This window comes from Gymnogyps californianus, chromosome 1 (genome assembly GCF_018139145.2).
Source record: "Gymnogyps californianus isolate 813 chromosome 1, ASM1813914v2, whole genome shotgun sequence".
Lineage (NCBI taxonomy): Eukaryota > Metazoa > Chordata > Aves > Accipitriformes > Cathartidae > Gymnogyps > Gymnogyps californianus.
The window spans coordinates 869,309-885,933 of record NC_059471.1 but is presented as its reverse complement, the minus strand read 5'-3'; the positions used below and the strand labels follow the sequence as shown (position 1 = coordinate 885,933).

Here is a 16,625-nt window from a genome sequence, read left to right as displayed (position 1 = left end):
GTGATCTTCCCGGAGCTTTCCAGCACGGCTCGGCACCGTTTGGCTCGGCAGCACCTGGCGTGAGCCCCGCGTTCAGCTCTTCTTCTCCGGGGGGCTGGTGGGCAGAGAGCAGATATTTAATAATGCGTGCAAGGGAACCAATTCTTCTCAATAAACCTGATTTCTTTGTCAACTTCTATTTTTCTTGCTCAAGTGCAGCTTGTTAACGACCCAGGTGAAACACCCAGAAGCCGCGTGAGGCGCCGAGCTTGTTAGAGCCCGTTAAAGCGCTGAAGTGACGGTGCACAATGTCAAACGGCGCAAGCGGCTGCTGGAATAACGAAGAAACGGGGAGCGCTGGCGGCTGCAGACCCCAAGAAACCCCGGCGTGGAAAAGGGCTCGGGGCAGCTGCAGCTTCCCCTGCCCGTGGCATGGCTTAACATCACTTTCTTCACCAAATAGCAAAGCCGGAACGCCCGTTTTCCTCCTGGAGCTGTAAGTGCGTGTGAGAGACGGGGCGAATTCCTCCGGCTCTGAAATATTGATGGGCCTGGAGGAGAGAAACAGGAGAGGCAGCCTGCTAACAGCCTGCCTGCCGTCCTCGCGCTCCTTTCCACGCCAGATATACGAGGGCTGAGAAAAAAGCACTCCCGACCACTGCACCATAATTCAAGCGACCATTTCCTTCGCCTGGCGGCGAGCCCTTCTCCCGGCGAAACCCCGCGCGCCGCTTGCCTGTCATCTTGTCCCCAAAAACCACAGTTCTGCATTTGCTTTCTCGCAGGCACCCAGTTACGCGCCTCTTTATCATCCGCCGAGAAGCGTTTCTCGCAGAGGGCAGATTTACCGTTCGCCTTGCGTTAACGGCTCGGTGGGACGGCGGGGAGGGTCCCGGACCCTCTGGGTGCTGCCTGTCCTGCCTGTCCTCTGCCGCAGCACAGGGTGGGACAGAGCCGGCCGCTCCCCTCTGAGACCACGGCACGGGGCAGGGTCCCCAGGGACGGCAGCACGGAGCAGGAATGGGACACGCGGGAGCGGATCTCCAGCTCCTCCGGCAGCGTGGTGCAAGGCAGGGAGAGGCTCCCCAGCCCCGCGCCCCCCACGCAACTCCCACATCAGCAGCACCGAGCCCATCTGGGCGTGCAAATCCCCCCGGCGGGCGTGCAAATCCCCCCGGCGGAGGCTCCCGGAGGTATCCGCTCCCAGCCCTGATCTCCTGTCCTGATGCTGCTCACCCCGGGGTGCACACCCGGGATTTCCCAGGGGACAGCAGGGCCGCTGCAGGAGAGGGGAGCGCCTGTGGGTGTGCAAGCCCCGCGCAGGGGTGCAAAGGGCTCCCGCAGGGCCTGCAGCGTGTGTGCACGGCTGCATGTGTGTGCACACACGAGAGAGTGTGTGCGCGAGTGCATGTGTGCGGACGCAGGTGTGTATGAGTTCCCACGTGCACGTGCATGCCTGTGCACGCACGCGTGCGCAAGCGCCTATGTGTGTGCATGCGTGTGTGCACCCCTAGGCGTGCATGCGTGTGAGCGCATATGTGTGTGTGTGTGCATGCACGTGTGCTCCTCTGTGCATGCATGCATGTGAGTGCACGTGTGTGTGCATGCACGTGTGCTCCTCTGCGTGTGCATGCATGCGTGTGAGTGCACATGTCCGTGCGCATGCATGCGTGCGAGCGCACGAGTGTGCACGCACGCAGGCGCATCCCCTGCGCGCGCGTCCATGAGGGCACGTGCTTGGGCACGTGCGTGCGTGCAAGCGCGTGTCTGTGACTGCCGGCGTGCCAGCGCACCGGTGTGTGTGCGCGTGTGCGCGTGTGCGCACGCGTGCGTGCCCAGGTGTGTGCGCGCACGCGCGTGCCGGCCCGGCCGGGTCTTGAACCCGGGTCCCGCCGCACCGCCGTCTGACGGGATGGGAGCCGGCGCCGCTTCCCGGCATGCCCCGGGCGGGCCGTGCCGCGGCGCCCCCTGGGAGCTGTAGTCCACGGCGGCGGCGGCGGCGAGGCGAAGGGCGCGGCGAGGACTACAGCTCCCAGCAGGCCTTGCGCGCGGCCCCGCGCCGACGCCCTGGCCGCGCCGGGCAGCCGGCGGCCGCCATCTTGATTCGCCGGCCTCAGCGGCCTTTTGGGGGGGGGGGGGGAAAGGTGCGAGCGGCGTAGCGCGGGGACGATGCTGGCCTCCCTGGCGTCCCGCCCGCCGCCACCGGGGCTGGCGCGGCTCCTCCGGTCTCGGACGTGGCTGTCGCCGTCACGGGCGGGCTACGGGGCTCCGGCGGTGGCTGAAGGGGCCGGGACCGCCGGGCCGCGGCTGCTCCCGACTTCGGCCGCCAGGGGGCGCCGCGAACCCACGCCGCCGCCGAGCGCGGGGCTGCCATGGCGGGGCCTGGCCTGGGGGGGGCGACAGCGGGGCCCGGGCCCGGGGGGGAGACCCCTGGTAACGGGGCCGGGCCCGGGGGGCTCCCCCTTAGCAGTGGGGCCAGGCCCCGGGGGTACCCCCCTAGCAGTGGGGCCGAGCTTGGGGGGCTCCCCCCTAGCAGTGGGGAGCTCCCCCTGGCAGCGGAGCCGACCCCAAGGGGCACCCCCGTAGATACGGGGCCAGGCCCAAAGGGGACCCCCACGGCAGAGGGGCCGAGGCTGCAGGTCTCAGGCCTGGTCCTGCTGCGGAGCCCCAGGCCGCGTAGCACCGGCCTGGCTGGCGCAGGCTGCCCCGTGCCGGGGACGTCGAGCCTCGCGGCGTGCCTTGGAGAGCCGGCGCCGTGGCCCTCGGGTGCTGAGCGTCGCTGTCGTCGTGGAGGAGACCCCGGCGGGCGTCGGAGCGGAGACGGGAGCTGCCCCCCAGGAGCTGCGGTGCCTGCCCTCGTCGCTGCGCTGGCGTACTGCTACATCAGGGACCACATGTCCAAGGGTGACTATTGCTGCTCGCCGTCCTGGCGCGGCCAGCCCCGGGGCGGGAGGGGGCTTGATGCGGAGCAGAGGAGCTTGTGCCCCTCGGGGAGGGGGGCGTGGGGGTCCCTCCTTGGAGATGGAGCCTGCCTGCGGGTGCTGGCCTGGGAGACCCTCCAGGGAAAGTGTTGTCCCTGATCCCTAGCCCAGAGGTGTGCTGGTCCGTGATGGATACCCAAACACTTCTGTAGCCTGAAGATAACCATCCTCACGTTTGCCGCCAAGATAAAATAGCCAACGCTCTTGTCAGCTGCAGCCCAGCCCATCTCTGCAGATGGTTTTGTGATGTGTGCTGGGAGAGGACCTGGCTCCGAGTCCCCGTGGGTGAGGAAGGCTGGCAGGGGAGGGTTTGAGCTGTCAGGGTCCATGTTCTCCGCAGGGCCGGCTCTCCCCAGTCCTCTGCTTTGCACGTAGGATATTTTGGGCAAGTACAAAGGTTTTGGAGTTGGGAAGGGATTGAGTTACCACCCTGATAAGCCCAAGGTTTCTCACGGAGTGGTTTTTGTCCACCCCGCTGTGGGAAGTAAGCAGTTGGTGGGTGGCCGCAAGCCCTTGTTGCCACAGCATTAGGTTTGGGCCTAGAAAGGCTGACGTGTGTGTCTGAGCTGAAGCGCACAGGATAGTCCCGGCGATCTGCTGGGGCAAGTTGCATGCTTTTAGGTTGGTGTGTAACTGTAGGTTTGCGCCACAGCGAGTCCCGTTCTCGGCACTCGTGCAGCGTTTTGTGTTTGGGAGTATTTGGGGTGCAGTCCTACGCTTGGCCTCTCTGCCCCAGGTTGTCGTCACCCCGCTTTCCTGCCGCAGGACAGGAGATGGAGGGCCTTGTTGGTGTTACTGGACAAGGTGGTGTTGGAGCAGAGACATGTTTGCTGCCCTGCTGTGTGCCAGGCACACAGGGCATCGACCTTCACACCTTCAGCTGGGCAAGGTCAGGGTCCAGGATCGGTACAAGCTCCAGAAGAGGAGATGGTGCGTGCGCGAGGGGGGCCTTCCCTGCTCGCTGCGGTGCCTTCGTCATGAACCAGTGCTCACGGGTTCGGGCTTGTTGGCAGCGAGCTCATGCGCTGGTGTGACACAGGCCTGGGGCAGGAGGGGCTGTGACTTCAGAGCAGGACACTTACTCGGTGGTTTCAGGCACGTCAGAGGTCGGTTTCCCTGTGAGTAACGCGCCAACTGCTGCGCTGGGCTGCCGGGTCGGTTACCCAGGAGGTTTCACCATCATTATGGGGAGTCTTGTGTAATTAGTGCTGAGGAAAGGTCTGCAAGACCGAGGCCTGGCTTTGTTGCAGGAGCCGGTTTGTGGACTGGTTAGCGTTTAGAGTTAGCCACATGGCCGTGGCTGCAGGCAGAGGGGACAGAGCCACAAACACCCCAAACCCCCGCAGCCAGGGAGGTGGGGAGAGTGCGGGAAGCAGGCGGGATGCTTTCCCGGAGAGGGCAGGGATGCAGGGACGCGGCTGCAGAAGGTCAGGCCCGGAGAGCTCAGGGGTCCCTGCAGAGCTCGCTGAGCCGGGCCGTGTGTCGGAGAGCCTTCCCCTCGCTCTCGCTTTGCAGGTGGGTTTGGGAAAGCCCCACGTTGTTCTTTACCAGGTACTGCGTCCAGCTCTGGGGTCCTCAGCGCAGGAAAGACACGGACCCATTGGAGCGGGGCCAGAGGAGGCCACCAAAAGGGCTGAGGGCTGGAGCACCTCTGCTGTGAGGACAGCTGGGAGAGTTGGGGTTGTTCAGCCTGGAGAAAGAAGGCTCTGGGGAGACCTTATTGTGGCCTTTTAATATATAAAAGAGCTTCTAAGAAAGCTGGGGACAGAGTTTTTAGCAGGGCCTGTAGCGATAGGACAAGGGGGAATGGTTTTAAACTGAAAGAGGGAGATTCAGACGAGATAGAAGGAAGAAATGTTTTACGCTGAGGGTGGTGAGGCACTGGCACAGGTTGCCCAGAGAGGTGGGAGATGCCCCATCCCTGGAACATTCCAGGCCAGGTAGGACGGGGCTCTGAGCAACCTGATCGGGTTGAAGATGTCCCTGCTGGTGGCAGGGGGTTGGACTAGTGACCTTGGAAGGTCCCCTCAACCCAAACCCTTCCGTGGTTCTATGATTGGGAGGAGGACACTGTGCTGGGCCTGAGTCCAGGCTGCGTGGCTGAACACTCGGTAACTCGGAGACCAAAATCCAGGCCCCAACTGCCTGGAGTTTGCCCCGTGTCTCAGGCAGGAGTGAGTGACCCGTGCTGCTGGTGCTCTGCTGCGGTACTCGGGGCAGCAAGCAGCCGTCATCCCCCGGGGGGACACACAAATGTGCCCACTGCTCCCCTCTGACACGCTCAGCCTGGTGCATTGTCCTTGAGACAGCACACTGCCCAGGTAAACCCGCAGTGCCCACTGATCTCGACTTTGCTAATAAGACCACAAGCAATTTGTGCTGGAAAGCTCTTAGTTTGGATGCACCGATGACATCCGTCAGCCAAAATAGCTCCCTGCAACGCGCTGAGTGCCGTTGCTTTCAGGGCAGCGGAGGAAGCGTTGAGGTTTGCGGTGCAGCTCGAACCTCTGCAGAAAGCTGGCTGCTGGGGTGAGCCGTAATCGCTGCCTCCCTCCTGTTATGGCTTTGTGTTTGTGCCCCGAGAGAGGGACCCTCGCTCCAGGACCAGGGGATGGGGCGCGCAGGACAGAGCCCTGTCTGCTGGGGCTGCTCTCCAGGAACCCAGGTTAAAGATGGAAAGCAGAAGGCCGAGCCACGGGCACAAATGACTTGGAGAAGAGAAAGGAGGCAGAAAAGGTTGGGGAGAGAGCAGGAAGCACCTGAAGGCGGGTAGGAATTGGGGAGAATTGTCCCAGCTTCCCAAATGCCCCGGTGCAGCTCTGCTGGCTGCACTGTTTTTGAACAACTCCTGCTCCAGCAGCTCTGTGCATCTCTGAGAGTCAGAGCTGGGGTGCTGTCCTTACCTCTCTAGCCAGGAGGTGTCATTCAGAGCCCACGGTAGGAACTCCCTGGCCTTGTGGTGGTGTCTGGAAACCTCTGGCTGAGGCTGTGACTGCCTGGGGTGACAGTGCCAGCTGCCCCGTCATGCCTGCTGCACCCCGGAGCCCGCCGTTTGCAGGGTTCGCTTTGCAAACACGGGAGAAGCCTTTGTTTCTCCAGTTGTTGACGCAGCTGGTTCCTTGCTGGAGCTGCTGCTGGCTCGCCCCCAGCCCCGGCTGCCCCAGCAGGACCTTTCCCCTCCGCTCCAGCCTTTTGCCGGGCCCATCCCGTGGCACCTTCTGAGCCAGAGACTGGCAGCACCCACAGTTGTAAGCGGAGGTGGTTTCCTGCAGACGTGGGTGATCTCTGGCAGGCTGGGGAGACTGGTCTCCCAGGGAGGAGCAATTCACCTCCCTGGCTGCGTCCGTGGAGGTGCTGCTGGCCAGGGGTTCTCTCGTGTTACGATGCGGCACGCAGGGAGCTGCCGTTTCAGCTGGCTGAACGTCTGCGTTTGGGCTAGGAGAGGCGAGGAAGGGACTTGTGCAGCCAGGCCGGGGATTCAGCTTGCACACAGGTTCCCATGTGTCCGCTTGCGACTGTGTTTTGGGAACTGCTGTTCAGTCCTGCCTTCCCCAGAGCCTAGCACCGGGGCTTGCAGGGAGGCTGTGGTAAGTCAGCAGGCAAGCAAGGGATTTTGGAGTAACCTGCTCGCAGAAGTAAATCCTTCCTAACCTGTGGCGTTTGATGAGAGCTGTAAGCGCAGGCCCTGCCTTCTCTGCTGCAGTGGCCTGTGCCACCTCCGGGTTATTACGTGCGTGTGTATGTTTTGCGTGTGTATGTTTTGCCACTAACTTGCTTTCTCTTCTTTCTCTGTTTTCAGAAGATGCTCTGCTGGAAGCTGCGAGGATCAACAACGTTTCGGAAGTCAACAGGTGAGCAGGCTTTAGAGAGGTGTGAGAGAACAGCGCTGCCGAGGGGTGGGAAGGCAGGAAAGCTCTGTCAGCACTTGGGGAAGGGTGGGCTCATCCTCGTTACCTGCTGTGAGTCGGCGCTTGTTTGGGTAGGTGTCCCAGGGCACTGCTCCTGGGATAGAGCAGCGGGGGCTGGCTGCCCCCACACCCCTTGGGGTGCTCACCTCGCCATCTCGGATCCAGAGCAGGTCGGAAGGGATGGTGAGCACAGTTACCTGTGAAGTGGAAGGTGGATCGCAGATCCCTCTGCTGCGAGAGGACAAAGCGTGAGGCCGTGCAGTGCAGCGTGGGGTGGACGTACCCCTCCAGGCCAGAAGCCAGGCAGAGCCTCCTTTGTGAGGGTCTGCCTCTGAACAAACAGACCTTGTGGGCTCCTCAGCCTGAGCCAGCAGCTCTCCGGCCCGGACAGGGCCTTGTGTCCCACCAGGAGCACAGGAGAGAGCTCAGGTCTGCCTGTGCCACCCAAGCCGACCTGTCAGGGAAATGGCCGGTTGGTGACCAAGCACGCGCCCGTTAGGGAGTGGAACATCTCCAGAGCTGTCCCTGTGCTCCTGTCCCACAGGCGACAGGCCTCCAGCGCTCTTGTTGCTGTTGGCCCTGCCTGCCTCTGTTGGGGTTGTGCCGTGGCATCGTTCGGGAGCTGTCTAGCGGTGTTAAATTCCCTGGGGTGTTAACAATCGAGCATGTTTCTCAGGCCCAGCGTGTGACCAGTCCCCGAGAGGCATGTTTGCTCTCTGCCCACCGAATCCTCCTGCGGCTGTAGCTCTGGGGAGGGACTTGGATTGGCTCGAGCGGTTCCCAGGATGGTTTGTGAGCAGCAGTGCTGCATTAACGAAATACGTCTGCTGGCAGGCCAGCGCTGACCTCATCTGCAGCGAGTGCCAGGGACTTCGTCTGGAGCTGTGTGGGGGAAACAAATGTCCTGAAAACGCAGGGTGAAGAGAAGTGTGTGAGAACCAGGCGGAGCCGCTTGTCTGGCAGAGCTTGGCCGTCCTGCCTGGTCTCTCTCAGTAACCCCATGGTGATGAGGTCTCCCTGCCCCAAGCGCTGCCCTCAACCGGTACAGAATTAAGATTTTTTTGGTAGCCTGGCAGCTTGCATAGGACAGGAGCAGACATTGCTGCTCTCCTGTGTTCACCACACCGATCTTTCTCTCTGGCTGAGATCTCCCACCCAGTGCAAGGCATCCAGGGAGCTCGGTGCTGCGAGCTGCTGTTCCTGCGTCCTCCTGCGGCAGGGGAGGAGAGCCCTCCTGGCCTGCAGCCAGGGGATGCTCCTTCCAGTCTCCGGGATCTCAGAGGAAGCAGCCTGGCTCTGCTGCACCCCGGGGCTGAGATCTGGCCTAGATCAAGGACCGAAGAGGATATTGGTGTGCAGCTAATTGGCACATGTGTTCTGCTGCTTGTAATTGCAGGAAGCTGCTGCTTAGGGATGTCTGGGTGATTTGTGAGCCTGGTCAGGCAGAGCAGCGAGAGGGATGCTCTGTGCTCCCCCTGAGCGGGGAAGGGCTGGCGGCTGTACACACTCCAGCTGTGCTGCACGTCCACGGCCTCTCCCTTTGTTTCTGTGCTCTTTCCTTCCAGTCCCGCTCCCTGGGGAGCTGCCTCCCCCCTGCAGCACCCTCTGTGTTTGGAGCTCCCTGCCTGCCTGTGCCTGGCGCACGCCTTCCCTGCCAGGCACGGGCAGGGGACTGTGAAAACTACTGGCTCTCCCTGCTGCAGGCAGCTTCGGCCTCTGCTTTACAACAAGCTTCCACAGCCCAGGAACTCCACAGCTGCTGCGGAGCTGACGGAGGAGGCACCAACAGGGTTGCCTTAAGGGCTCTTGCTCTTGCCACCTGCAAGGGGTACAGCCCAAATTCAGCGTTAGCAGGGCAGGAGCGTGACGTTTGGCTGAGCGCTGTGGGCTGCACCCGGGAGAGGGCAGCGCCGTCCAGGTAAAACCCTGCTGGGGACTCGTCCTCCCCTCCCCGACAGTGCTGTCCCCTGCCTGCTCTCCCCCCTGGTCCACACAGCTCGCTGGTGGCGAGTTAGGAGAGGGGAGGCTGGTGTGACAGTTTTCCAACACAGCTTTAGACTCATTTAAACTCTCTCCCACGGCCTAATGTCTTGGTGTAATAACTTAAAGGCGGTGAAAAGCCGGTGGTGTGGTAGGGCTGAACTCCTGCGCGCTGTCTCGCTTGGGCTTCACAGAGCAATTCAAGACACGTGTTCTCTGCTGTTCAGGAACCTGTCTCATTAGGCCGTGCCGGGAAAGCTGAGCAGAGACATGTTGTTGCTCCTGTTGTGGAGCAGTTACTGATGATGTTCAGTTCTCCAGCCTTTTGGCTCAAAGACTGTTAGAAGAAGCAGCCAGATGTTTATAATTCTCCAGACCGCGTTCTCTGCTACATGCTTCTTCATCTGCTGCTGGGGACTTGTTTTTCCTTGCTGCACGAACTGGGGAGCTGGCCTTTTTCAAGTGCCTTGTTCAGCTGACGGCTTGTCATGGCCCTTTACGCATTAAAACATCGTAATACAATGACTAGGAAATGCAATCTTTTGGTCTGAAGTGTAGAAAATGGACATGTGAGAGAGGGTGGTGTGAGGTACCAAGAAGAAGATTTTGAAACCATGAGTTAAGTCATAGTTGTGCTTAACTGCAGAGGGAAAACAGGGTAGAGAGAGGCTCCAGGGCCGTTTGGAGCAGAGGCCGTGCTATAAGCAGAGAACTGAAGAGCTTTTAGGATAACTGTGTCCCTTATCCCAAGAGAGTTCTGTGTTCTCTCTTGGAAGAGGGTGACTCCATCACCCTAACAGCTACCTGTAGGATGATGGGGTCAAGGCTATCATCCTGGGGGAAACCCCCATAGAGGATTTGAATGCCAGCAAGGATAACTGGTATCTGGTTCCTAAAATGAACGCTAGTCAAAGAACGGGAGGTGTAGAGGCCCAGGCATGTGTGTCCATAATCTGCTGCCTGTTTTGAGGTTGTGTTCCTGAAAAGTGTGACGGTGACCTGGTGCAATGAAGGGTGAAGCAGTTTTTCCGGTAGGAATTAATGTAAGGAGGGGTTGTATGTGGGGACTTCAGAAATACACCTTAAATACGCGGGGACAGGGTGCATGACGTGGAAGATGGAGGGGCAGGAGCAGCATCAGCAGAATCATCAGCCGGAGAAGATGCTGGCTTTTTGGAGGCTGGCTCTTCAGAGCAGGTCACCCTGCCATAAGATCTCAGGCTCCCCATCGTCGAGTGTAAATCTTCCAGTATGGGTGTTCTCGCTGCGTCTTTCTGGGTATTTACATCTCATCCTCGTATTCCTCAAATTAGTTCAAGTCAATCACATCAGTTGAGTAGGAAGGTCAGAAAATGGGGTAATGGCAACGGTTAAAGGAGCATGACATCAGGCAGCTACAGAACTCCTAAACGACGTACGGAGAAGCGACAGATAGCAGGGTGCTGCTGTATGGTGAGTACTTCCATGTGTGTAAGGAAGCGGATGACACTCCTCGGATTATGCTCCACTAAAGAGCTCGCGTTTCACGAGGCTGCAGGCAAACACGCTGCTTTGTTCCAGCCGTCAGGACGTGAATGGAGGTGGAAAATAAGTGATGCAGTTACACAAAATTAAAAGCATTTGATCTTGGAAGCCAAGCTATCCTACGCCTGTCCCGATCTTCTGTCTGGGAACCCAAAGAACCACAGGCGCAGGTGAAAACTGGGCTGAAGGGACTGAAAGGAGGGTTTGTGTCAGGGACCCTCGGCTGTGCCTCGGGCTGCTTGGCAGCAGTGCCGCTGCACTAGCGTCTCTCCCAGTCTGAGCTGGGATACTTATACAAGCCAGCTGAGCTCTGCTCACAAACAGTGTACAGAGCACCTCACCCGGAAAGGCTTTCTCTGGGTCCCTTTTTGCTGTTGAACTGCCAGATAGGGAGAGTGATGAGACATAATGAGTGTTAGTTCAGCCAGTCACTAGAAATTTCTCAGTCGGCTTGGAAAGACTAAGCTTATGAATATCGGAAATGAATGGGAGGCTTATGTTCAGGGGAATTTCGCATTATTCCGACCAGCAACTTTTTCCTTGGTTAAAGATGAACAGGCCTTTCAAGCGTACCAGGCAGACCTCACAGGAACGCACATGTTAGTATTGCTGCAGGAAGGATGGCGTGTCCAAAGGCTGGATCCAGCCCCTGAGCCATAGGCTCTCCTCTTCCCTCTGTCTCCTCTCAGCTCCCAGACAGGTTTTCTCATCCTTACCCGCTTGTTAAAGGCGAGAAACCAGGCTGAATTCTTCATCGAGATCAAGGAAGGTGTTAACTTCTGAGACCATTCCCTTTGGAGCGTGTGGCAAACCATCTATTCCCTTCAAGCCTTTCGTGCTGTTAGCCAGTACAGAAGATAACACCTAATTAATGTGGATAGTTTAATTTCCCTCAACCTCAGTTGTTCCGCGCGTTTGGAGGGAAAGCAAGAAGCAAAGCCATAAAGAATTACTGCCTCAATCCCCCTTGTGTTTATATTCAGTATTAATATTGATTCTCTGTGTTCCAGCTTTGTTTCTTAATAAGCCACCCGCAAAAGTGCAGGCGTACAGCAGAGTTTCCTCGCCAGATAAATATGATGGAACAGTATTCTCATAAGCACTGTACGACTGTGACTCATGGAAACACGGCGCGTATGTTATCGGGCTCATTCATAACAGCAGGCAGCAACCCAAATCTGCATGTTAATGAGATCTGGAGATGACCAGGCACTCTCCTGCTCTCGGAGGGATCCACAGACTTGGTGGTGGGGCAGGAAGCTCCGTGTCAGCTCCTGCAGCTGGTTTTGCTCTCTCCAGACTGATTTTTAGGTGGAGGGGTTACAGAAACAGCTAAGTCAAGCTTGATCGCCCCAAACGGTGATCTCTCCCTTTTGGTCAAGCAGCCGAGCATCACTCATCTTGTCCTCTCTGACTCATCGTTGCTCTGCCTCCTCCCAGACTGTGTCTGTCTCTTCTCCCTTGTTTTGTAGGCAGCAGAGCTCATCGAGCAAGAGTCCCCTTTCCGCAGCAAGCTGGGGTTTGGCCCAGCCTGGGCTGCTGGCCGTGGCGGGGTTACACCTGATAAATGGTCCCGATCCCAACAGCAAGAACACCCCGCTCTGCCCAGTTGGGAGGAGGGTGGTCCTGGTCCGTTACCGGCCTCGCTGTCCGCTGCTTCCAGTCCTCGGAGAGCATAACATCTCCCCTTGCTGTCACAGAGAGATTTCCTGCCCACCAGCACGGTGCTCCAGGGGTGTTCAGTCCCCGCGTAGCTCTAATTCAGATCAGTCGCAGAAACGCTGATGTGGGATGTACTCCGGAGCGTATGGCATACGTGAGGTGCGCGCTGGCAGGGCCAGACTTGTTTCCCCACCATGAAAATACCTCTGGCCCAGGGCACACGCTGTCAAGCTGTTTTGGCCTGCTAGTGGGAAAAGATTAAACCTGAGGCTGTGGTCAGCTGCAGGAGACTGAGCTGAAGGTTCACGGGCTGTGTTAGTTGCTGCACTGGCTGAACTGTGTAGTCGTGGTGGCGATTTGCTTTCTAATCTGTACCTGGCACGGTGGTGAGATGTGCTGGAAAGCAAGGCTTCTGTTCTAGAAGGATGCGAGCCCTTTCTGCTCTGGGGCATGTGTGACGTGGCAGGACCTGAAGAGTCCTCCCAGCTAGACCAGAGCAGTATTTGTCCTTGTCTTTTACGCCTTTTATATCTTTTTATGTTTAAATGGCTAGGAGGAGTGGAGTTAAGCTGCCAGGACCACAATAGATCCGTGAAGACGAGTCTGTTTCGAGGTAAAACACTGTGCTCCTGGACATGGCACTTGTCTCCCTTTCCGTTCTCTCCAGCTCGGGGGGTGGACTGGGGGTTCAGCAGCACCTTCTGTTTGCTTCCCATCTCAAGGGTTCGTTAAAGAATTCAGAAACTGCATATGAAATCACGGACTGGGCAAAAAAAATCCCCCTGTAGTGAATCAGGCTTTGGTTACCAACTTGGAACAACACCCTCCTCAATCCCAGGACGGATTTTTGGAAGTCCCTTGTCTGAAATGAGCCCAAATCGGAGCTGAACGTCGGCCGTTTGCATCAGAGCTTCCTGGAGCTCAGCCACCCCGTTGGTGGCTTTTCTCTCTGGACCTGGCAGCCCCGTTTCTGCCCCCACCGAGCACAAACTGGCAGTTCACGTGGACTTGCGCTGCCCACGCCGCTGTCCTGAGCTCCAGGCAGAAAGTCGTGCCCGCAGCTGGGAAACCACCGGATCACGGGAAGGAACCGTGCGGAGGGTGTGGGCCCTTAAGGGAGCAGATATCCCGTCTCGTACCTGTCGGAGCATCTTCCTGTCTCAGAATAATTAGCAGTACTGTGAACATCGTCCGTGGGGCCTTACGCTCGAGGGACGGCTGAATGCTTTGTAGGGTAAATGCAGGAGTCATGTCAACGGGTACCGAAGCACGACTGCCTCTGGCCACCAGCCAGACGTGTGCCTTATCTTCTGTCCTAAACAGCTCTGAAACGTCTTCAGCAGTGGCAGTGAGTTGGAGACAGGATTGGAAGATTATTTCTAATTACATTTATTTCCATTGCTACACGCTTTATGTTACGCTGTCTGTTTACCCTCACCGGGCCTGTATTTGTTAGTATATATCTGAGTTAATGGACACCTGGGTTTTTTAGGATAAACAGATGTTTTTCCTGTAAATGTCCCCTTTAATCTTTTCTCCTAATGCGTAGACCAAGTTGTACAGTACTTTGTTTCAGTGGAAGTTTTTGACTGGTTATTGAGTTTGATTTGGCGCGTGGCCTCGGGGGCTTGGAGCAGATACATCAGCCCAGATTTCTTCATGTTGGCTATGAAATATCGGAGGAGGCTTGCGTGCACCGTGCTTTCCTGTATTGGATAGCTGAGAAACCGAAAGGGGACAGCCTTTACCAGGCAGCACCGCAGAGCAGGTTTCCCAAACAGGGCAGCAAGGACTGAGGAGGAAAGATGGGAAATAAAGTGGTAACTTCTGCTGTCGCTGCCTAGTTTCCCACTGGTTTTGCAGGAGCGTTTTGCTTTAACGCTTCCTCTGCAGTGATCTTTTTTCATGCTTCTTGTTGTATTTTGTCCTCCCAGGACTGATGGGGTTTGCACACTGAGTCATAAGACCAATCTCTTTGCAGTCGGTGTCCAGCCAGCACAGCCACAAGACGCAGGAGATCTCATGCCTCTTTCCCAAACAGCTTTAAACCCCTTACTGTGCCCAAATCCCTCTCCCTGGAAGCAGACGCCGACTCATCTGGCATGGCTGGAAGCGTGGTAGTTTCTGTATGTGTGGAATACATCTGGTAGCCATCACAGGATTAATTCCAGTTAATGTAGGTGTTTATCACTCTGGCAGCAGCGGGGCTGCGTGCAGGATAGCCTCTGTGTGAGGGAGACGGCCGAGCAGCTCTGGGTTTGGAGGAGAGGCGGCGGCGGCGCCGGGAAGGGCAGTCGGCCGGTGTGGAAGTGGCCTGTACAACCGCGAGCGATAGTGACGAACGGGAGCAATTATTCCAGTTCCCTCACAGCTCAGGAGCCAAGGAGCACCCAGGGAGATCTCAGGCAGCAGGTTTAAAACAAATACAAAGTGCTTTCTTACGCAGCACATAAACTGTGAAACTTGGTGGATGCTAGGGAGTCTGAAACTTGAGTTCAGACTCGTGCAGGCTAAGCCTAGCAGGTAACCACGTGTCACCTCCAGCTCAGAAACCAGGGTGTTGTGGATTGCCAGAAGTTAGCGTATTATGCTCAAATCCCTCTGCGAACAGTGATTACTCATGTTCTTTCCCCAACTACGTGCTGCTGGCCACTGCCAGAGACAGACTGTCAGGCTGGTGTAGTATTTTTCCAACGCACAACTTAGCTGTTGCATTGCAGTGACTTGGGAAGCCGGCAATGAATCGGGGCTCCTTCAGGTGAGGCTACATTTTCTCTTCCTCCTGAACCTGGTGATGCCAACCGTAGCACACATTAGCCAGTAGTGAAGCCAGCGCTTCTCGACTCCTGCCCTCCCCTGTTCCCTGGGCAGTAGCAGGAGGCAGGGTGTGTACGTCCCCGTCCTTTTCTCCCTCTTTCAGCCTGTTTTGAAAAACAGAATCTACTCGTAGTGTTGGAGCATCTCGCAGGCTGTGTAGGCGTGGGACGAAGACCAGTGTCTCGCTGTGTCTGTATCAGCCTCTTCAAGTTCGCGTTGTGCCACTTGGGCTTTCCCCATCATGTGTGTTCTCGCCCGCGGTGCTTTCGCCCACCCTCTGTGCCCTCAGACAACCCCGCTCTCATCTGGGAGCTCGGTTTCCCTTCTGAAACTCGGATTTGTAAGAGCTTGCCAAAGAGATTTTGGAAATCTCTTTCCAGGAGTTTCTCCTTGGCCGCTTGCCTCTCCACATGCCCTGTTTGTGCTGTCTGGGTTAGGGGCACCGACACCTCCGGAACCCCCGTGTCCTGGGAGCAGCCTGCCTGCCTGCTTGCCTTGGGAGCTGCAGAGAAAACGCTGCTCCGCTCCTCGTCCCTTCCCTTCCCGAGCCTTGCTTGAACCGTCCGCACCGAGCCTGCCCAACGCCTTGTGGGTTTGTGTGTTTGGACGAAGCACCGTGGTGTGTTACCGGCCCTGAGATGATCCTGAGGAGTTGAGAAGCAGACGTGAGCTATCTCGAGGAAGACAGCAGCAAGATCAAAGGCTTTTCAGCGGCTCGCCGTGTTCTCCTGAGCAGGCGGATCCTTCCCCTGGCCTCTAACGGGGACTGTGCTTTCATCTTCGGAGATATTGTTGGGTTTGGGTGTTTTTCTTCCCTCCCTCTTCTGCAAAGCGGAGGGCAAGTCCCGAGAGGGTGAGCACGTCTGAGGGTGTCCCCCACCCCTGCAGTTAAACAGTGACATATTGGGGAAGGGGTGGGGGAAATTTTTAAGTGGCCGAGAGAAACAGAAGCTATTGTTGTTGCGAAAGTTCAAGTTTCCAGCTTCCTCTTCCTCCACCTGTCAGGAGGGAGCGCTGGGCATGCTCCCGGCTCTGAGCACAAACTCAAACATGCCCTCTGGGCTCGGCTGTGAGCGCGGTGTCACCGAGTTAGTCACCCAGAACCCCGGCAGCGGGGTGAATAGGAGGCACATCTGTCCGGGGGCAGCGGGGGGAGAAGGCTCGTCGCCGCGGCCGACTTGGGCTCTTTTTCTCTTCTGAGTGGATCAAAGCGCTGAAGCTTTGGGAGCTGCTGTCTCGAGCTAAAATAGGGCGTACGCACAAAGCGATGGGTGCCGCTCTGCCCGGGCTCCTCCGGCAAATTCCAGAGCAGCCGGTGATGTTCTGCTGGCCAGGCCCCGGGCTCCTCCGGAGCCGCTGTTCGTTTCCAGAGAAGTCTTCAATTCTGCAAAGGGCCCCCGTTGCTGCCCTCGGAGCTGAGGCTCTGCAGGGAGAGGGGACGTCTGTCCAAGAGTAGGACCGGGAGCCGTCGCTGCTCGCTCGCAGGCTCTCTAACTGTTAGAAACCTGTCAGGAAAATCTGTTCACGCAGAATACCCCGTCTGTCTGGAGAAGTGGACGAGCTTTCCCCTAAAACCCTAAAAAAAAAAAAAAGTTTTTTCCAAAATCCTTAAAATACAAACACACCACCAAACACACCACCGGCTCTTTATCAGGGTTCTTCTAGTGACTGGGTCTTGGTGGTACCGCTGCAGCTGAGGACCAGTTCGTCATTTGAGAAACACTGAAAATGGTGCTAATAGAGCTATAAACGCATGAGAAACTCCTTAGGAGGT

General features: G+C 57.6%; 1 protein-coding gene across 1 annotated transcript in view; it reads left to right on the top strand.

The window, feature by feature from the left end:
* Positions 1-2,476: 2,476 nt before the first annotated feature.
* CLPB (caseinolytic mitochondrial matrix peptidase chaperone subunit B) overlaps positions 2,477-16,625 on the top strand; it is a 79,884-nt gene continuing 65,735 nt past the window's right edge. The window contains exons 1-2 of the mRNA XM_050911533.1: positions 2,477-2,883; positions 6,760-6,811. Of these exons, the coding sequence (XP_050767490.1) occupies positions 2,874-2,883; positions 6,760-6,811 (62 nt within the window). The 5' untranslated portion in view covers positions 2,477-2,873. The remainder of the gene's footprint in view (positions 2,884-6,759; positions 6,812-16,625) is intronic.